This window comes from Amblyraja radiata, chromosome 15 (assembly GCF_010909765.2).
Source record: "Amblyraja radiata isolate CabotCenter1 chromosome 15, sAmbRad1.1.pri, whole genome shotgun sequence".
NCBI classification, from domain to species: Eukaryota; Metazoa; Chordata; class Chondrichthyes; order Rajiformes; family Rajidae; genus Amblyraja; species Amblyraja radiata.
In genome coordinates this window covers 28,872,682-28,896,223 of record NC_045970.1, presented here as the reverse complement: position 1 = coordinate 28,896,223, position 23,542 = coordinate 28,872,682, and the positions used below count along the sequence as shown (strand labels likewise).

At 41.5% G+C, this 23,542-nt stretch overlaps 1 protein-coding gene across 1 annotated transcript in view; it reads right to left on the bottom strand.

Annotated features, from left to right (window-relative positions):
* The window catches only part of atrnl1 (attractin like 1), a 720,322-nt gene that overhangs the window by 294,148 nt on the left and 402,632 nt on the right, over positions 1-23,542 (bottom strand). The window contains exon 25 of the mRNA XM_033033942.1: positions 7,911-7,972. Within this exon, the coding sequence (XP_032889833.1) occupies positions 7,911-7,972 (62 nt within the window). The remainder of the gene's footprint in view (positions 1-7,910; positions 7,973-23,542) is intronic.

The window sequence follows — 23,542 nt, the reverse complement described above, 5'->3', positions numbered from 1 at the left end:
ATAGTAAAGGCATGGGAGAATTATGCCTATCTAAGAGATCGATCTCTTAGGTAGGCATAATTCTCCATGCCTTCCATCCGCTGCACTTGCAACACGTGAAGATCTGTGCAGCCCACGTGCCGTCAGCGCTGCTTCAAGCCGTCAATGACAAACGGGGCTGAAGGCAGCTGAAATTCTGCCTTTGCAGTACTGAGCATGCGCAGCAGCCTACTACGCAGGCGCAGTGCTAGTTTCTTGGCGGGTTTTTCAAATATGGATTGTCATTATTTTATGAGTATCTTAGGAAACAAAGAGAGAAGAATGGAGTTCGGGTACCGATAATGTGGTAAGTACATTTCTTGGTGCTTTATGTTTTTAAATACCGTATATGGTGGGGGAGCAGAGCTCCTTTCACAGCATTTGGGGAGTCTGGCCCGGGGTAAAGTTGCGGGGAGAGCAGGAGCGTTGTGAAGGAGGGGGTCAGGTTCATGCCAGTAACCCACTTGCGATGCTCCTTGCACGGAGCCACCGCATTGGAGTGAATTAGCTCGTGTGGCTGCGAGTGGCCGCCGGGACGGGACAGCCCCTTCTGCCATTCCCCGCTCACCTCTGGCAGTGCTCTCCGTCTGAAAACCTCTCTCCTGCCGCTCGTCGGCCTCACTCGTGTCAACCGCTTCCCGCAAATACTTAAATTCCGACAGCGCGATCGAGGGACCAATTGAGGCTACTCGGCTGTGGGAATTTAAGGATTTGCGGGAAGCGGCTGACATGAGCGCAGCCGGTGAGCGGCAGGTGAGAGGTGTTCAGTCGGAGAGCACTGCCAGAGGTGAGCGGGCCAGCAGAAGGCGCTGAAGTGGCAGCCGGTTCTGCTGTCGGGTCCCGGCGGCCGCTCGCAGTCACCCAAGCTGCTTCTTTCCCCGGAAGTGGCGGCCAGTTCTGCTGTCCATGCCCGGAGCGCTGTGGCAGCGGTGAGTGAGTCTGACATGATCTCCAAACCCCTCCTTCTCAACACTCCTGCCCTCCCCACACCTTTAACCCCTGGCACAGACTCTCCACACGCTGTGAAAGGAACTCTCCCTCCAATTGATCCCATGAATTAGTATTGTCATTCAATAAGATGACAACCGATTCAACTTGTCCCGGTGTGCTCCCGTTTTTCCCACCATCTCTCCACCTGCCTTCATCCTCCGTCCCCCACCCATTCAGTAATTACAAAATGAAGGAGATTTAGAAGCCTTGGGAAAATTGAATTGAAAATTGAAAGGAAAAGAGGATATGCAACGAGACCTGGGTGTCATGGTACACCAGTCATTGAAAGTAGGCATGCAGGTGCAGCAGGCAGTGAAGAAAGCGAATGGTATACTAGCATTCATAGCAAAAGGATTTGAGTATAGGAGCAGGGAGGTTCTACTGCATTTGTACAGGGTCTTGGTGAGACCACACCTGGAGTATTGTGTGCAGTTTTGGTCTCCTAATCTGAGGAAGGACATTCTTGCCATAGGGGGAGTACAGAGAAGGTTCACCAGACTGATTCCTGGGATGTCAGGACTTTCATATGAAGAAAGACTGGATAGACTCGGCTTGTACTCGCTAGAATTTAGAAGATTGAGGGGGGATCTTATAGAAACTTACAAAATTCTTAAGGGGTTGGACAGGCTAGATGCAGGAAGATTGTTCCCGATGTTGGGGAAGTCCAGAACAAGGGGTCACAGTTTAAGGATAAGGGGGAAATCTTTTAGGACTGAGATGAGAAAAACATTTTTCACACAGAGAGTGGTGAATCTCTGGAATTCTCTGCCACAGAATGTAGTTGAGGCCAGTTCATTGGCTATATTTAAGAGGGAGTTAGATGTGGCCCTTGGGGCTAAAGGGATCAGGGGGTATAGTGAGAAGGCAGGTACAGGATACTGATTTGGATGATCAGCCATGATCATATTGAATGGCGGTGCAGGCTCGAAGGGCCGAATGGCCTACTCCTGCACCTATTTTCTATGTTTCTATGTTACTTATTTTTATTTTTTACGGAGAGAACAATCTGTGCATGCGCGGTTTAAGATTTTTATAAAAAGCCGACTGACTGCCTTCCCTGAGTAATTACTCACGGCACGTGCCTGGACTACTGTCACCGTTTATAGCTGTAAACAAGTTGCTTGTTTCTTTGATGTCATTCATTTCACAGATACCTCAGTTGGTTTGCTAAATGCAGAAAATGACACAGCATTTTGGTAAACAGTACATAACCAAAAGAAAATTGCCTGCTGAAAATGCATTATGTTGCATCATTTTAGTAGGTTCGTCAGCTCCTTGTAAATGCCAGTAATCTTACAATTCCGTGAACATTTTGTCAACTTTACATCCCGTACCATTAATGGATTGTTTTAGCAATAACCTAAACCTGTTGTAATTTCAATATCTTCATCTGACAGCCCAACATGACTGAAGACATTTTGTCATGTAGTTAGCATGGGTGTTTATACTGCAGAGCTTCTTATACTCTGCTCAATCTTTCACGCATTCTGTGCACACAAACCGCAGATCCATCAAGACAGCAAAATGGATTCCTTGTTCATATGTGCAAAATGCATTTATACAACAATTTTCAGTCAGAAACCTGCCAGAAATTGCTTCCATTGCTCCAGCAATCTCCCTACAGCTTTGGATAAATAAACCCCTATCATTCCACTGCACATGTTTCAGTCTTTGTCGACTATCAGCAATAGCAATTATTTATCACCTTTACAACATGCTTTCTCGCCACTTCTCAGCAGGAGGACCACTGAGCTGGTTACAAACAGCTATGAAGAAAGGCAAGAAAGGAGGAAAAATAAAGCACTTTGAAATAATGTAGAGCCATTTGGATTCCAATCTACATTTGGTGTTTTTTCAATTGTTAAATATTGCATCACTGTTTATGTACTGAATATATAATAACTACAACTTATAAGTTAGTAGAACAGCAGGATAGGCAGCATCTCTGGGGAGAAGGAATGGGGAGACACAAAATGCTGGAGTAACTCAGCGGGTGAGGCTGTATCTCTGGAAAGAAGGAATGGGCAACATTTCAGGTCAAGACCCTTCTTCAGACTAATGTCAGGGGAGGGGGATTTCTGTCAAAGATAGAATGTAGTCGGAGACAGTAAGACTAGTGGAAGAACTGGGAAGGGGAAGGGGATGGAGCGAGAAAGCAAGGGCTATTTGAAGTTCATACCGCTGGGGTGTAAACTACCCAAGCGAAATATGAGGTGTTGTTCCTCCAATTTGCACTGGGCCTCATTCTGACAATAGAGGAGGCCCAGGACAGAAAGGTCAGATTGGGAATGGAAGGGATAGTTGAAGTGCTGAGCCACCGGGAGATCAGGTAGGTTAAGACGGACTGAGCGGTGGTGTTCAGTGAAACGATCGCCGAGCCTGCGCTTGGTCTCGCCGATGTAGAGAAGTTGCCACCTTGAACAGTGGATACAGTAGATGAGGTTGGAGGAGGTGCAAGTGAACCTCTGCCTCACCTGGAAAGAAGGAATGGGTGATGTTTCGGGTCGAGACTCTTCGTCAGACTGAGAGTCAGGGAGAGGGAAACTAGAGATATGGAAGGGTACAAAGAGCATGTAAGGTGTGAAAAGGACAGATCAGAGCAGACAATGTTCAAGGAAATGTACAATGGTTCATTGCTGGCTGAGGAGAAGCTGACAATGAGGCATACAAACAGCAAAATTAATCAGGAGGACAGTGAAACTACTGGGAGAACTAGGATGGAGGGAGAGAGAGAGAAAGCAAGTGTTGGAGAAATTAATATTCATACCATTGGGTTGTAAGCTTCAAAAACAAAATATGAGGTGCTGTTCGTCCAATTTGTGTTTGGCCTCACTGACAGTGGGGGAGGCCCAGGACAGAAAGGTCAGTGTGGGAATGGAAGGGGCAGTTACGTGTTTAGCCTAACTAAACCAGCATCCGCAGTTCCTTCCAATACATAGGTTTTTACATTGCCATTTTAGTTGCCAATCCTTTACTTGCATGTGACAAGTGTTAAGAGCTAAAATTCCAAAGTTATATTTGGTAAAGAAATTATACTATATTTAATATCAAGCACTGCAACAGCTCCAGGCTTTCGTAATTTAGAAAAGGAACGTAATGCAATCCAAATAACCAGGAACACACAAATTAAGGGGAACAGGAGTTATGGTGAAGGTGATCAATGAAATTGTAAACCAAATTTGCAAATATCCAAATAGACACACAGAACAGATAAGGGCTGAGAAGCGAATTTGATATTTTATCCGATACAGCGAAATAATGGCCGAGAAATTACAAGAAAAAATGTAAATGCTTGCCTTCATTATGCTGCAAAACTAACAATAGCTTCAGGTGTTTGCACGTGCAATTAAATGTAAAAATCCCAGTTGCTGTCAGAAACACCCTGCTGTAGTTTTTACAAAGCAATCACCAAGTAATTAATGATTTGACATAAATTTCAATATTCCATAGGCAATAAACAATGAAAATGTTCATCCCTGTTGAATGAAGTGTAACTTAATTTATAAACAGTTATTAAATCAGAAAAGCTGCATATAAATTAATCAGAATCAGAAAAATAAATTGGACAATACCAAATAGTGATAAAAACTTACATGATTCTTAATTATTTATTTGAAATTTTGTTCACCTTTAATCTTTTACCTTAATCTTACATATGCATAAATTATTCTTTCAGTAATAGGATTCATTATAATCCACAAATTTTACATCCTATTTTTTTTAGGGAATTTTTCAAAGATGATTGGTTGTTCAGTCTGCTTGGATGATTTCTTCAAAATGTAATTGCACTATCATTTAGGCTTTGGTGAACTTCAAGACAAATGCTCAGCCTATCCAATTTTCTTTCCTCCTTTTAGTCACTCAATAAAACCACATTTTGGTCATTTGTCCTAATATCTCCCTTTGAAGTGAGATCAATTTTTCTTTACTAACATTCCTGTGAAGGACCTTGGGACATTTCTCTGCATCAAGGACATTATATAAATCAAGTTATATGTTCAAACAGTGCCAAATATTATCACATGGAAAAGGGCAAAAGCACACTCTAAACCTTGCTCACACTTTGTGGTCATCTTTCTTCAAGATTATTTGCAATCACTACTTCTTTGCCAAGTGCAATACTGTGCCAAATATGAACTTCCAAATAACGAGGATTTATTACTCAGTTTTTTTCATTTGATACTTTCACTGCATACATATGATACTTGTCATACAGCATATTATAAAAAAACTAGATTTAAAGCCACAGCAAGAAGTGAAGTTACTATTTGAAAAATAAATATCATTGGGGTGGACATGACAATGGACAATAGACAATAGGTGCAGGAGTAGGCCATTCGGCCCTTCGGCCATTCAATGTGATCATGGCTGATCATCCCCAATCAGTACCGCGCTCCTGCCTTCTCCCCATATCCCCTGACTCCGCTATCTTTAAGAGCCCGATCTAGCTCTCTTTTGAAAGTATCCAGAGAACCGGCCTCCACCGTCCTCTGAGGCAGAGAATTCCACAGACGTGGAAGAATAAACAACAAATATTGACTGTATTAAACGTGTACCACGCTAAGGTCTACAGTAAATATCAATGTTATACCCAGCAAATGGATGATGTACGGCTGATGGAAGGTCACAGACAAGGAAAATGTCTCAAGACTGTTTGGAGAATGAGGGTTAGCAAATAAAAGATTGGATCAGGGAATAAAAACCTGGTAACAGAATAGAGGTCTTAAAATTACGAAGAGGTTGATAGGGAAGATGGAAAAATAATGCTTGGCTTGATAGTGTGAGGAACTACAGGCCATAAACACTAAATAATCACTAAAAGTAAAACCTTTTAGTAATTCAGTGGAAATGTTAATTCAACACTGAGCCTGTAGAACTCCCCACCATAAGCATGGTTGAAGTAAATAGTACGCCCGTGGTTCAACAGGGACAGTTGAAGAAGTACAAATGCAAGAAATGAAAATAACCTTTCTGGTAAAGATCTAAGCTGGAAAGAGTACAGAGTAGATTTACGAGGATGTGGCCAGGACTTGAGGGCTTGAGGGCCTGAGTTAGAGGGAGAGTTTGGGCATAACTAACACCCATAACTAATGTTTCTTCGTAACTTAAATCCAAATTAAATGTACGCTGTATTTTGTAGGTCAGAGTTATACTGTGGTGATAAAGCTATGTTTGACATAGGAGTGACAACACTACTGTGAAATTTGTGTTCATTATAATTATGTGGATTTACCCAAAACATTAAGGTAACATTTGCAGGAAGACATTTCACATGACATGACGGCATTCTACAAGTTAAAACACATGGAGCCTGCTTAGGATATTAAAAAAGTGGCTTTAATATAGTGTGGGAAAATCACATAAATAAATCATCCCCACTGCAGAAAGCAGAACCTTTTCAAAATCAGTAGTTGGAAAGATCGGAGGTACATTCAAGGCCATAAAAGGTAAGTGATGAATTGGTCATTAAAGCCAGAGTGTCTGAATATCCATTTATTTTATCTTGTCAAATGTTCCCCTCTTTTGAACTTTAAGGCCAAGGCTACCAGCTGTAGTTTGGATTTGAAGACTCTAGTTGCTTTTGACATCTGGTAAGTGTGGCAAATTTTCACCGGAGCTCCAGTGGAGATTAACCAATTCAACCCACAGCATATAATGTGTGTAGGAATCTTACCAGACATCATGGCCTCAAAACAGCAATGTCTATTTTCATTGTAAATCAAGTGGCTAATTAGCCAGATTTGTAGGCGGAATGTGTCAGCCACCCACCACACTGGTTAAACTTGCTCAGAAGTTGTCCAGGTGCACATGTGAAACTTTAAAACAAAATGTGTTTATTTGTTTTCATCGCCTCTGTATTTCTTCCACAGGTGCTGCCTGACCTACTGAGTTCCTCCAGTACTTTGTGTCTTCCTGAAGATGTTATAATCTGCAGTTCCTTGTGACCAAGTCACATATTGTTGAAAATGCACCCATCCAGCCAAGACTCATGTCTTGAGTTGGGAGGTGCAAGGGTGCCTCCATTTCTGATATTTTGATAGTCAGATGATAACTGATGAAGTTACTAATGATGGTTAAGTCAGTATACTGTTTGGAGAGACTCCTGCCAGAATGATCTAGACCAGAAATAATTAAGAGCATAGCGATCTACCTGTATGGTAGGCACAGCCATGTTCAGTAGTGAGTTTTCCCCATGATAGTTATTGACCTGTTCAAGTGGGGCCTCTTGATATCACACAACTCAGACATTGGCTGATATCTTGGGCAATCAAGCTCACGGTTAGTCTGGATTCAGTTGTTTTGTCCTTGGTAGGACAAAAACCAAAACGTGAAACCACCCTAGAAATGTCAGTGTTAAAATGGAAGAGACAGCCAGAAACAGGAGAATGTCAGAAGATTCCAAGTTATAATCCATTGTGTTATGACAAGAGGCGGAGGAACCTAAACTACAAGTATAATGGCTGTATAGAGGAGGAGACTAGTGAGCTGCTGAGAATTTCCAGCAATTTCTGTTTTGATATAGATAATAGCATGCTGATTGCTGTAATTATAAAGTGTGAAAGCCAGACGTCTGGTATAGGGATTTGATCAGGTTCAAATTCACAAGTTGTGGAGAAGATGCCAGCCGGGGACTCAATGTGAAACATTGACGCATTTAAACAAACTGGGATAAATGACGATTAAAGAAGAAATTGAAGAATTTTGATAAGTACAGAAAAATTGTTTAAATAAAATGTGGACACAAATTTTGAAAAAGGTGTGGATAATCGAGTGAGCGGCATTGTCTGAATGGGTTTCCCTGTTTTCTCTGCTTATGCTAATGATAACTGTAATATCCACATGATAGTTTTTTTGTGTCAAAAATGTCATATATATTAATATTTAAATGCAAATCTGCTTACCTGAAAAATGTGACAAAGAATTGGACCAGATCCATAAAGCTACTGTGCTGTGAAAAGGAGATCTGTGGAAGAGATATCATACATTTAAAAAATATTACACATTAAGGACAATGAATGGAATAAAACTATTTCCAAAGTCACTTCCAAGATCAATTAACCATATAACCATATAAACATATAACAATTACAGCACGGAAACAGGCCATCTCGGCCCTTCAAGTCCGTGCCGAACACTTATTTTCCCCTAGTCCCATCTACCTGCACTCAGACCATAACCCTCCATTCCTTTCCCATCCATATACCTATCCAATTTATTTTTATATGATAAAATCGAAATGCATCATGTTCCATGTTTAATTAAATCATGAGTTAACCTGCCTTTACTGTAACATCACTAGCACTTCACTAAACTGTAGCTAGACATGTGTTTTTGATTAACATGTTGCTACAAATCCAGAAACACAACCATCAAGCTCACGATGCAGTGTTACCAAATTGATATTCTCAAAGATTTTATTTGCTATTAGCTAGTAGCTTAAGAGTAAGATTTTTCATTGATATTGGTAAAATCACATTTTGTACTAAAATGAATAACCATCACTGCTCGACTGAGAATCAATGTAAAAAAATATTGCCTTTCTGAATCTTTCGACACACACATAATAATAGTAACAAAATAAAGACAAGAGCCATACACTTTGGGGCTTCAAAGCCACTCTCTGGTAGATAGATACAGCTATTGACAACTTCCTCAAAATATTGCAGCATAAACTGTGCTAAATAGTTGTTATTTCATTCTGATGTTCCTGCACAGCAATTCATCTGCAAAATTGCACTGAAATGCCAAATAAATCTGGTAAGGAGTGAGTTGTTATAACCACTGCCAAACAAAACAACCAGAATGGAACACAGTTGATTAAAAGCTCCAGGAATCATTCAGTTCAACTGCCCAAGAACCGCTTTTCTGATATACCGAAACCATGCCAATTTATCTTCTCTGATTAAGCTCATGTGAGAAAACAAAACCTATTGATGCATCAAAAAAGTTTAATTGCCAGGTTAATATCATACATAAGGAGCATAGCTCAGTGGTTAACCAACTACTTCAGTGCTAAATCATCCAGCCAGGGGAGATTCCAGAATTCGGTGCACAATAGGAATGCCAACATTTGTCTCAGACTTTGGGTTAGAGTGGAAAATTCAGCTGGAATTTCTATTCCCAATTCTTGATCAGTAAGCTGGATGTGCATAAGCAGGATCTGCCTGATACAATGCTCACTGGGGAGCTCAGTGGTGCTCTTTCATATCATGTGGAGAATTCACATTAACAGACCACTGGTAGACAGTCAGAACCTTTTCCCCAGGATGAAAATGTCAAAGGCTAAAGAGTATGGTGTGAGGTGAAAAGCCCAAGTTTAAAGGAGATGTGCAGGGCAAATTTTTTTTTTTTTGCACACAGAGGGTTGTGGATGTCTGGGATGTGCTGCCTGGGGTGGTGCTGGGGGCAGTTAAGATAGTGGCATTTAAAAGGCTTTTAAATTGCAGGGAATGGAGGGATATGGATCATTAGCAGGCAGATGACAGTAGTTGAGTTTGGCATCATGTTCATCACAGACATTGCGGGCTAAAGTACCAGTTCCTGTGCTGTACATTTCTATGGAACATTCCTGGCAGATCAACTTCAGCAACAGAAGTTGAGCAATGAAACATTATGCAGTCCTGGCCTCTGCTACCTTTTTGTGGACATAAGGGACAATTTACACCTTTTGCCACAATATGGACAACAAGTAAAAAAATGCATACAAAGCCATTTGATGCTCAAGAAAAAAAATTACAGATTACTAATACTTTTCCCCCCTGATGGAAAGGAGATAGTTACGTTTTTTGATTTTATTGAGTTAGGAAAAGGAAACACATATGAACATCACTGTAATTTTCACTTCATGTTTTCTATTGCCTTCTTACACTTATCACAAAGCACAACAGAAAAAAAACTTGTTTGTGCTGATGACACATCGAATAAATTTTCATGATATCCAGAGAAACATTTCTAAAACATTATTTTATGAAGTGCCAGTACAGGTATCGTATATGGTAGCCAATACGGGTGCAGGAAAGTCCTACAAGGAGCAATGATACAACTGAGCAATTAATAAAAAACCTTGTTGATTTGGGGATAAATGTTGGTGAAGACTGCATGATAAATGCCCTGTCCATCTCCAAATATTGCAATCACTTCTTGAGGAAAGATACTGATTTAAGATTTCATTCAAATCTCTCTCTCATCATCAATATTTCAAAATATGATAGATTGCATGAAGAACAAAACCCACTCTCGATCAACAAGGGTGAAGTTGGTGGAACCTTTGGCTGTGTGAGATATACAATACAATACAATACAATTCAATTTATTGTCATTTGGACCCCGTGAGGTCCAAACGAAATGCCGTTTCTGCAGCCATACATTACAACAAATAGACCCAAGACACAACATATTTTACATAAACATCCATCACATTGCTGTGATGGAAGGCCAAAAAAACTTCTCTCTCCACTGCACTCTCCCCCCCCATGTCAGAGTCAAAGTCAAAGCCCCCGGCGGGCGATGGCGAATTGTCCCGTGGCCATTAAACCACGCCGGGTAATGCAAGTTCGCGCACCGGGTCTTGGTGTTAGAGCCCCCGGTGCGCGCTCGCAGCCCGCCGCCATTCCAAGCCGCGCGGGGCGGTGCTGTAAGGCCCCGCTCCAGGAGCTCTTCAACCCCGCAACTCGGGCGGGAGAAGTCGCCGTTGCGGGAGCCCCGAAAAGCGGTCTCCCTCCAGGGACCCGCGGGCTCCCGGTGCCGTCCGCCAAACCCGCAGTTGCAGCCACCGAATCTCCGGGGGTCGGGTCGCAGCAGCGTCCACCACAGCTCCACCCGCTCTGGACTCGGCCAGCTCCGCGACGGTGAGGTGAGTTCGGCACTGGAGTCCCCGGCCTTCCTGTTGGAGGCCGCTCCTCGTTGCAGCCCCAACGACAACGGAGACCCGACAAAGAAAAGGTCGGGTCTCCCGTGCAGGGAGAGATTTAAAAGTTTCCCCCTCCCCCCCACACCACCCCCACCCCCCCACACACATACCCCAACAAAAATAACAAAAACTACATTAAAACATAGACATAAAATAATAAAAACGCAGACGGACTGCAGAGGCCGCTGCTGGCGAGAGCCGCGCCGCCTCCCACTACACTCCATGCATGCAACTGTTGAGAGGAGTAGCAATAATCTTTCCATTTTGAAATTTAATTCAGATGAGAATTGACTAATGCAGGTTTCATTCTGGTATTTTATCTCTCAGGTGATAATAAAAGTTAATGAAACAATTTCCTCCTTTTCTAGCTTCAGTATTATTATTTAAAGATCAGATGTTACAATGAAATTGAAAACAGTCAAATGAAAAAACAGCTACACTTCGGCATGACTGTTGAGAAGTCACGGGACAAGGATGTTTTTGTTACAAGTATCACATTTGACAATAGCTCAAGAGTTGGCAAAATAGGAATATTGACACCAAAATATTTGGAAAGATTATACTTCATGTTCCTGCTTTGATAACAATAAAGAAATGATAATCTAATCCCTTTACCCCCCTACAAACAAGGGTTGTTGAGTTTATTCATGAGGAGTGGTGGAGTGGGACAAGGACACTGGTATACTCATCCCACTTGGCCGATTGGTTTGCAAATCTGACAACACACACACATAGAGTCATAGTGTCACACAGCATGGAAACAAGCCCTTTGGCTCAACGTGCCCACAGTGACTAACATGTTCCATCTACACTAGTCCCATCTGCCTGCGTTTGGCCCAAATCCCTCCAAACCTATCCTATCCATATATCTGTCTAAATATTTCATAAACATTGCGATAGTACCTATCTCAACTACTTCTGCTGGCAGCTCTGTCCATACACCCACCACCCATTGTGTAGAAAAGTTACCCCTCAGGTTCCTATGAAATCTTTCCCACCTCACCTTAAACATATGTCCTCTGGCTCTCAATTATTCTACTCTGGGCAAGAGATTCTGTGTGTTTATCCAATCTATTTATCATCATCAAGGGTTTTGACTGGCTACTTTTTCTCTTTTGTGAATATTACCATTTTGGGACAACTCCTTCCATCAATGCTTCTTTCATTCATATTCCCTACTTTGGAAACACAAACAACATTAAAGTTTTCTTAGAACATAGAACAGTATAGCACAGTTTAGGTGCATTTGCCCACAGTGTCTATACTGAACGAGATGCCGACTATTTGTTAGTCTCCGCTGACTATGTATAATCTATTTTCTTCTATAATCTGTTTATCCATGCGCCTATCTGAAAGCTTCTTAAACATCCTGAAGGCACGGTCTCCGGTAGGAAGTGGCCTCCAAGCCGCGGAGGTCCCGAATTGGCTTGTGTTTAAGCCGGTTTAAAATGGTGTTTAAAATACAGGATAAATGGCATTAAATGTACACGGATAAATGGTGTTAAATGTACACGGATCAAGTCCTGGCAACATCCTCGTAAATCTTCTCTGCACTTTCTGACATCAAACATTTTCTTACGAGGGCTTTGTTGTGGAAGGACAAAGGTTGTCACCAAAGGTGGTTGTCACATAACTTCTTTTACACTGCTGTACATTTTTGGTTTTGTTCTTGTTGTAAGGCATGTATGCTAGTGGAAGAAGATTTTAATAAGTTCTTGTACATTTAAGATAAATTGACCTATTAGATGAAAAATGCATCTTCAATATTCATCTTCAAGAGTCTGAAGAAGGGTCTCGACCCGAAACGTTGCCTATTTCCTTCGCTCCATAGATGCTGCCTCACCCGCTGAGGTTCCCCAGCATTTTTGACTATCTTCAATATACATGTCTCTCCCCACCCCCTGAAAACAACTGCATTTAAGTGATATATCATCCATTCTGTAGGTATGTAGTTAGAATCAAATTTGTTCTTTTCATCCTATATGATATTTTCTGTAATTTCAGATGTCGACAGTGGGTCCAGAATGCTCGTCGGCAAGATCTCCATCACCGAACGACAGAGTGCTTGTCGCCTTTGTTCTGAACACATCAAACTTGACCCGTTTTCCAACAAGCAGACCAAGAACAGGCTAAATTGGAATTTTACATCACTTTCATTGGTCAGCTGATATGCTAAACACTGCAACCTGTATATCATGCACACAAAATGATGAAAATTATGTAAATCTTACCATGAATGACAGAAATAAAAATGGTTATCCTTGTTTATGAATTTTGTTGTTGAATTGTTTAAAATTGAGTGGGTCGGTGCAATGCTAACCCACAAATGTGTCGTTATGAGATATTCCCATTTGAAAAAATCCATAAATCGCATTAAAAAGCAAAAAGGTGCCTATGCTCCTTCCACAGCGTGTGGGGAGTCTGGCCCGGGTCAGCACGGCTGGGTCGCCAGGGGTGGTTGCGGGGAGGGCAAGAGCGTTGAGAAGGAGGGGGTCGGGGGATCATGCCAGCAACTCACTCAGTAGCTCGGGTGGCTGCAAGCGGCCACCGGGACCGGACAGCGGAACTGTAGCTAGACCCGGGACTCCCAGGCGACCTGGGAACTGCAGCTAGACCAGGGGCTCCCAGGCGACCTGGGAACTGCAGCTAGACCAGGGGCTCCCAGGCGACCTGGAAACTGCAGCTAGACCAGGGGCTCCCAGGCGACCTGGGAACTGCAGCTAGACCAGGGGCTCCCAGGCGACCTGGGAACTGCAGCTAGACCAGGGGCTCCCAGACGATCTGGGAACTGCAGCTAGACCAGGGGCTCCCAGGCGACCTGGGAACTGCAGCTAGACCAGGAGCTCCCAGGCGACCTGGGAACTGCAGCTAGACCAGGGGCTCCCAGACGATCTGGAAACTGCAGCTAGACCAGGAGCTCCCAGGCGACCTGGAAACTGCAGCTAGACCAGGGGCTCCCAGGCGACCTGGCAACTGTAGCTAGACCAGGGGCTCACAGGCGACCTGGGAACTACAGCTAGTCCTGGAGGGTCCTGGCCCATATGCAAAACAGGTTGCCGACCCCTGGACTAAACCAAACCCTTGATTCTGTCTCGCCAGCCTTTTTTTCAAAATTTAGCAACTTGAATGGGGGTGCGTCTTCATTGCCGGGAAATAAGGTAACTCATTTCTCACAAAGTGAGGGTTAGCACTATATTGGACCAAACCCTTCAAATATGTTAAATGAAAAACTAAACTATGGTAGCAATGTACATTATTCATGTCTAAAGCTCACACCTCAATGTAGGTATGTATACACTACATTTTATTACACTAATATAGAATGAAAAAATGAAAAAAAAATCTTGGCATGTGTTCATTGATATTTTATTCACAATATTAGGATTTCATAGAAGGAGAGAAAGAGAGAGGTTGAATGAAAGAAAGAAAAAAGGTTGCTCAACAAATAATTAGAGATCACAAGAAGAAACTAGAGAAATATATATATATAGGTGTGTGTTATACATCTATATCACATTTATATACGTATGTGTATCATATATATATATATAATATGTGTATATAAAATATACATGTGTTTATAACATATAAATATAGGCACATATATTTGCCTTTATGGCTTATGTTCCTTGGTAGATGAGCGATATCACACACACACATACCTTTCCCCCACAACACTGATTAAACCAAAGATCATGGAATACATATGGTCCAGAAACCTTTCATTGCACATACCGGTCGCTCATTTTATAGGCAACTTCCCTTTTTATTTAAAAAAAAAAGAAGCACCTTGTAATGAACAAAGATCATAGAAGGCTAAGATAGCAAGATGAACTCCTGCAAAATCCAATGGACTGACGTGGATTAAACTGCGAAAGGCATAACGGAAGTCGGAAGGGCGGAGGTTCTGCTCTATTGCTTACTACACGTCAGTCCATTGGATTTGTTCCTCTAGTATCTTTGCATTCCATTCAGATGGGCTGCTCCACCACCCTTTCCTTCACCAATAAATTATAGAATAATTTCAGAAAATACGAAGCAACTACGCAGCTTGACTTGCAGCAAGGACATTTATTAAACTGAATTTCAGTGTGGAGTTGCTCCAACTGATTAACTCACCATCAGTCTTACCTCATTAATGCCTGCACTATAAGGACTACTGTGCTTTGTTCTTCTCACTTTGTTTTTACACCAAAGCAACATTAGCCGAGGAAATTGACCAACTGAGACAAACCCCTTGTTGATGGATTTCCAAATTATAGTGTGTGTGCGTGTGCGTGTGTGTGCGTGTGTGCGTGTGTGTGCGCGTGTGTGTGTGTGTGTGTGTGTGTGTGTGTGTGTGTGTGTGTGTGTGTGTGTGTGTGTGTGTTTGTTTGTTTGTTTATGTGGGGGGGGATGGAAGGGGGGGGGAAAGGAAAGGGAGGGGAATGGAAATGGAGGGTGAAGAGGGTGAAGGGGGGGAATGGAAAGGATGAGAGGTGAAGATGGAATAGGGGCAGATGTCGAGTTGACAGTGGAGGTGTAGAGAAAATAGAGGAATGTACGGGGAGTTGACAGAGAAGGTGAGGCGGCATGTGTAGAGATGATGGAGGAGGGGGTGAGGTGGGTACTCTCTCAATGTGAATTGTCTACTCAAGTTGTTAAAATACCCCCCAAAAAAGGGAAGTTAATTAAAAATCTAGAAATCGCTCACCACGATACTCAAGTTACATGATGTAGCATAAACAGAAAATGCTGCACACACTCAAGAGTGTGCAACCTAAAATAATTTGTTGCTGCTTGATTTGCATTTTGATTTTATTCCAGAATTCCAGAATGTGCACTTTAAAAATTTTCCCCACTGCATATAATTTACCGCATCCTTGTCTGCGAGGGAATCTGGTTCGATATCCTTTTCACTACAGGCATTACAATTCTCTTGGGTAGATGTCAAATGTGAAAGTGCTTACAGCAGGCAAAATGTATACACTTTGGCCTCTTGAAAATGAAATTTACCAACAAACGCCTCAAAACGTATTAATTGTACTAAGTTGTTGAAAAAAATGGGGGTATTTTTCAGTAGTAGAAACACCCTGTTAAGCGTCTGCAACAATGCGGGATAAATATTGCTTGGAAACACAAAAGCACGTTAATGGGAAAGTGACCAGTGTAAAACAGCAGGGTGGGATGAGGCGATCCATCAATGCCAATAACAGGCAGTAGGAAGCTATACTTTCTGCTAACAGCTCAAATGACCATAGATTTATTCTTTTGCTGAGGCAGAGCCAAAGAAAATAGCGAATGTTTGAAGAACATAAAGATCAAAGCATTCTGACAGCTCCCTCCAGACAGATTTCCTCTCAGAGATCGTTATTCACAAGGAGTGAATAAAGAAACATCTTTAAATCGTAATCAATTTACTTCGGAAAATCATTTTCCCTTCTTCAAGCCTGTAATTTAATTAGACATTGTGCGCTCTCATTTTTTTTAAACAATGGCATTGTCAGCTATAAAATTGCTTTTTATATTTAGATTGCAACTGTTCAGAAATTGTTTATTTATAAAGACGGGTGCTATGGTGCTCTAACCTTTCCAGTGCTTTGGATACATTCATCTTGTCGACTTGGAAACGTACCCTTCGGAACGGGCTCTTCAACCCAATGAGCTACACCCACCATTAGGCACCCATCTGTGTTAATCCTAGTATCCAACCCATTCCTGCGTTAACCCATTTTGTTTCCCCTGCCTTTCCATTGACTCCCCATCAACCCCCGTTTCTGGATTATACCACTCATCTGTACATTGAGTGCAATTTTACAGTAGCCAATTAAACTTCCGAACTGTCAATTTTTGGGATTATGGGAGGAAATAAGAGCACCCGGGAGAAATCATGCAGTCACAGAGAGTTGGTGACTATATGGTTTGAACCTAGGTCCCTGAAGCTACAAAACAGCAGCTCCATTGGCTGTGTCACTGTGCAATCTGTCATTACATCCTCCTCTTATTTACATATTGCATTAAAGCATGATTTGCAACGTTCCAAGGGCCATAAAGAAGCAACATCTGTCACTGAGGCAGGATATAATTATACAATCTTTTTACTTCAGTCAATTTTGCAATAGGAAATTGGAGAAATTCACATATATATGTTAAATGTGTCTCATTCCACAATGGTATGCATTACCTTGGTAACAATAGCTCCTATTTAAGGCCTGTAATATGATCAATGCTCCAGCAAATTTAAGAAGTACATTATGAAATAAAATTTGGTACTGGCCACTTCTAGCAAAATAAGAGCAGATCAGGTCAAAGCAGTGTATTAAAGGAAGAAAAAGATTCAATTGAAGATAGACACAAAAAGCTGGAGTAATACAGTGGGACAGGCAACATCTATGGAGAGAAGGAATGGGTGCTGTTTTGGATCGAGACCCTTCTTCAGACATTAAAAAGATTCTATTGATGTTCAGGTTGGAATTGGAGAATTCAGACCTGGACCTTATCCACCAATGATGAAGCAATCACAAATCAGGGATGTTTAAGAGGCCAGAAATTGGAATAATGTAGATATTTCAGAAGGCTGTTTGACTCAAGGAGATTGTGGAGATGGGGAGAGAACTAAAAATTTGGCTGAGACTGAACTCTATTATTCGCCTAACAACCAGTTGAGTGAACAGTGATGAATGAACATGGCTTTGTAAGAGTTATGTTATGGACATGCTGTGTTGTGATGACAAGTTTGGATGCCAAATTCTACAATCTTAAATTCCAATATCAAATCTGGGAACAAATTTGTGCTGTTCTTATAGGAAAACTTCCTGAGTCATTTTTAATATACTATTGAGGAAGATGGAATTTTCGCTATTTTTTCCGAGTACTATTAAGTTGAAGGTGAAACAGTTCACGCCCTCTCCAATGTATGTAAAGTTACTATAAACTGCAGCTTCATTTAGATGTCTGAAAGAAACATGTTGCGAATTTTAATAAGGGGTATTTTAGGGTTAACAGTTTATCCATTATTTATTGAAAAAAAGTTGCAAAAAACATATACCTTGTACATTCTGGTCCATCTAACTTCCAGGAAACTAAAACACATTTCAAAATAAACTCCATATTTAATTTTATTTACTGAATCAAAGTGCAACAACTGTACAGTCTTTCGTTCACTTGGTAATACAATCAATAAAGTGAGACAAGTATCCTTTTCACCAAAACCTTCTAAGAGTCAGAATAGCTGAGCAATTATCTCCTTGACACTGGATAGAAATGTTTTAAGTTCAAACTTCAATTCCAAGCCAGGGTACAGCTTTGTTGATGCTTCCTTCAGATGGTACTTTAAATTAAGGACATTTTATTTGTTGTTCAGGTGGATGTAACAACATTCGCCAGGCATATAATGAAGTACTCCCAGTGCATCAACCAGATCTACTGCTGTTCCCGAATCAGTGGATATTCTTATGGCAGAGATAGATAGATTCTTGATTAGTACAGATGTCAGAGGTTATGGGGAGAAGGCAGGAGAATGGGGTTAGGAGGGAGAGATAGATCAGCCATGATTGAATGGCGGAGTAGACTTGATGGGTCAGATGGCCTAATTCTTCTCCTATCCCATGAATCAGCCTCCTGTACATCGGCAAAACCAAGCATAAACTTGGCAAGCATGTTGCCAAACAATGCACGGTCTGTCAAGGCCGAAGGATCTCCCAGTTGCTAACCATTTTAACTCCTCCTCCCATGCTGATCTTTCTGTCCTGGGCCTTCTCCATAGTCAGAGTAAGGTCACACACAAACTGAAGGAACAGCGCCTCATATTCTTCTCGGGTAGCTTACAAGCCAGTGATATGAACATTGAATTCTCCAATTTAAGTTAACTGTAACCTCCACCCCACCCCCCCAACCCCCCACCCCCACCCTTCCTTCCCTTCCCCTGTTCCCATCTGGCCACACTGATTTCTCCCCTCCCATTCCCATTCCACCCACATTCCTTCCCCAAGCTTCATAATTGTCAACTCACCAATCCTTTTGCCTCACATTCGCTGGCCTTTATCCACCCATCTGCCAATCATTACCCCCTTTCACCCGTATCATACTTTGCGCTGCCCCTCCCAGCTTTCTTTTCATCTCCCCCTCCACCCTCACAATCAGTATAAAGAATGGTCCTGACCCAAGATGACACCGGTCTGTGTTCTCCAGAGATGCTGTCTGACCCGTTGAGGTACTCCAGCACCTGCATCTGTACCTTGGTTTTACTCCCAGTACTCCTTGTGTCTAGATTCAGATTAGGTGTTTCATATAAAACTTAAGTAGCAATGTCAAGTTTTTTGTAGTTATTGATGGTATGCTAAAATTCTATAGAATAAAAACATCACACCAAACTTAATTGGTGCTGCCTTTCTTAAACCAAAATATTTTTAAAAAAGTAATTTACAAAAATATTGCCAAGCCAAAGTAAAAGAGAAGACTGAACAAGCAATTAACAGAAAATATGATACATTTTCACATTGGTATCATTGCTTCTCAATATGTCAATATATCCCACACCATAAAAAAAAACCTTTTGTCTGCCTTTCACACACATTTCCAAGGTTCTCTCCTCTCCTCCCCTTCTCTGCAATTAGTTTTCTTTCCTTTCTAGTTCTGATAAAGGATAATTGACCAAAAACATCAACTGTTTTGCGACTCTCAGATGCTGCCTGATCGGTTAAGCATTTGGTTATTGAACCAACTCCCGATGGACAATCAAGAACTTTTATGATTTGTACAGGGTAGATCAAAAAAGGACATCCATTGCAGGAACCTAGAGCTGAAATTTGCGATAAAGTGAATGGTGTTGCCCCTCAAAAATTTGTGATGGATAAAGCAGGGATAGTCGTGGAAAAAGTAATAAAGATGATATGTCTGGAAACAATACCATTGTAAAATATCACATTGCCACTTTAAATGATTTTCTGCTGAAATAACATAATCAAAAGCTATTTATCAAAGTCATTGTTGCACTCATTGCAGTATCCTTGAATAATTACAATATTGTAATGTCAGCAGTAGTTGAACTTTCTTTCACTCAAAAGCAATCATTGTCAAGTAGACCATAACAATCCATTACTCTGACCTTTCCTATCATAACGAACAATGATGTCATAATTTTCATAAGAAAGGACTGCGAGTAAATGAACAACCAAACATATTAAGGAAGGTCACTACCAGATTTCGGTTTCCATAAGGTTCAATAGATTAAATAAAGCACTCAAACATTTTAATCAAAAGAACAAATTGCTGGAGGAAAAAAACGCAAAGTGCTGGAATAACTCGGTGGGTCACGCAGCATCTCTGGAGAACGTGGATAGATAACATTTTGGGTCGGGACCATTCTTCAGACTGAAAACGTCACCTATTCATTTTCTTCAGAAATACTGCCTGACCTGCTGAGTTACTCCAGCACTTTGTATCTTTTTTTTGTAAACCAAAATCTGCAGATGCTTGTTTCAACAAATTGCTGGAGAAACTCAGCGAGTCAGGCAACATCAGTGCGCAAATTGATAGACAATGTTTAGGGTTGGGATCCTTCTTCAGACTGTTGCAGTAGGGGCAGAAAGTTGGAAGAGAGGTGGGGGTGGGGTAAAGTCTGGCAAGTTATAGGATTATATACATAGGGGGGCGGGGGGGGGGGGGGAGGTGATTGGCAAGCGGGTGGAACAAGTGACAAAGGTTAAAGGTGAAAAGGAGACATAAGAGTGTCAGGTAGGGAAAGAAGAGGATATTTAAAACATTCCCTTCTATCTCAGCCTATCCAACCTCTTCCCATAACTCAAACGTGAAAACGTAATTATGTTGTTCCTATATTTGGGCAATCTGAACTGCATTCAGTACTCCAAGTGGGACCTGACCAATGACTTCTACAGCTGCATCATGATTATATCTACAGCTGGCATATGGTTATATGATGTCCCACCTTTGTACTCAATACCCTTCTCAATGAAGGCAAGCATACCAAAGGCCTTCTTCATCATACTGTACATCTGACTGGCCACATTCAGGGAACTATGCACCTATACTCCCAGATCTCTCTCTTCTACAACACTCTCCAGGGATCTACCGATTACTGTGCAAATCCTGCCCATTTACGTAGCAAAGTGCAACACGTCACAATTGTCAAAGAGCTAAATTCCATTTGTCATTCCTTGGCCCCACTTTCCAACTAATCCAGACCTTGTTGCAAATTTAGATTGTTGTAAATTTCTTTACCGTCTACTATACCACCAATTTCAGTGCCATCTGCAAATTTACTTACAATGTTAAATATACTGTCATCCAAATCAACTGTATATCCAGCACAATCCCTCCACTAGTCACAGGCTTCCAATGTGAAAAACAATCCTCACCACAACCCTTTGATTCAAGCCAGTTTAGAATCCAATTGGATAACTCACGTGATTCCATGCAATCTAACCTTCCAGACATGCCTACCATGCAGGATCATACGAAAGGTCATGCATACAATGGCCTATTCCTGGGTTTTTAAACCATTGAATAAAATGTAACAGTTTTTGTTTGTTATGATTCATGTTAGTGAATGTTCAAGAATCACATCAAAAATACATGAATATTAAGTAGATTATGACCACAGGTCCACCACCAATTTTCCAGCAACTGCCCCCCTTTAATCAGGACAAACCCCCATTGGGCCTCCCCGAAAATGTGGTGCCTAAGATGGGCGTCCGCCAATTTCTACCTCATTGGGACTTTTGCGCCAAATTTTCCAACTGCGTCTGGGGCTCTGGAACTCAGGCCTGGTTGGAGCCGACAGATCTGTTCTCATAGCTGACTTCCCAGGCCGATCGGCGGGTCAAATTTTCCGCCTGCGGCCAGGGCTCAGGGACTCTGGCACAGCCAGATCGGATCTGCCGGCTCTGGCTGGGACAGATCTGTCTGACCCAGCCAGAGCCGGCAGATCCGATATCCGACCTCTGTGGCCAACTTTGTGGGCTGGAATCTCGGCCCCCAAGGCTGTGACCTCTGTTGGTCCAGCAAAACAGATAATCCATAAAGGCTTGAGAACCAAGAGTGGTGGTGGACGTGTTGTTAATTCTGATGCAAGGAAGACCATATCTGCAGCATGTGAAATATTAAATGAAAGCAATGTTTATGGTGTTAGATGATACTCTCTTCAATGTATGGTTTTGCCTGAGATGTAGTTTGTTTTAGCCTTGGCTACTGGCCTATTCAACCAGTCCAAGAGACATTACAAAAATAATTAACCACCTAAGTTTAGCCAGAGGGTGGTGAATCTGTGGAATTCATTTCTACAGACAGCTGTGGAGGCCAAGACATTGGGTATTTTTAAAGAGGAGATTGATAGGTTCTTGAATAGTAAGGGTGTCAATGGTTACAGGGAGAAGGCAGGAGAATGGGGTCTAGAGGGTAAATTGATCAGCTGCGATTGAATGGCAGAGTAGACTCGATGGGCTAAATGACCTAATTCTGCTCCAATGTCTTATGGTCTTCAAAATAAAAAGGGATATAAAATAACTTCCTCCAAATCATTTTTTAAATATCCTTTCTAACACCGCAAGTTACTTCAAGTCTCAAGTACAGTTACTAACTCAAATTCAATTATTAAGCTTGTGGCAGAGCCAAGTATGATTTGTAGTAATGATAATCGATACCACCCTGCTGGATAAGGAACACAACCCAGTCCCATCAAAATCTAGTGCTAAATAACTGCTATTAAAATGGCATTTTGCAATGCTGATCAATCACCTGTAATGTTGTTAATTGATAACGGAACACGGAAGCGCCAGAAACTGCAGGTGTTGTAATCTGGAGCAAAATAAAATTGACTCGATAATAATAATAATAAATTTTATTTATGGGCGCCTTTCAAGAGTCTCAAGGACTCAATGCACTTGGACAGGTGCATCGGAAATAAAGGTTTCGTGGGATATGTGCCAAATGGGGTAAAATGGGACTAGCTTAGATGGGGAATCTTGGCAAGAATGGACTAGTTAGGCTGAGGAGCCTGTTTCCATCCAGCATGATGAACTATGACTCGAAAACTGCTGGAGGAACTCAACAGGTCATACAATATCTGTGGAGGCTAAGGGATGGTTACATTCTGGGCCGAGGTGCTGCACCAGAGTTATGAACAAAGCTGTTCTGCTTCAGAGATGTGTGGTTAAGATTGACCATTCTTTTAAGACAACTGTAAATAATCCTTGTGATAATGTAGTTTAAATTTTCAAATTGAATTTTTTGTCGATGGTTATCAACATATGAAATCTGCCAGAGAACAAATTAAGCTCCTTATAGATGCCTGGATCTGTCATTAGATTACTATTTTATATTCATTTGTTTTGTTCCATTTAGCAGTATGCATCTGTGCAAGATGCATGAAGGATACATTCAAGCCCTCCATGCAATTCCACTTAATGTCTGAGAATATGCTTTGTAGTAATATCATGGGATTACACAATTAACATATGTCAGGGCCTCTGATTTTTGATGACTGAATAAGAATAATTACAATTAAATGGTAGATTTAAAAAATATTTTCTGTTGTTTGGGGGATTAAAAATGCTATATGAATAGATGCTGCTTTTGCACAGCATGTGAAACAGTTAATGAAACTATATGTTGATTCCCCAGTCATAA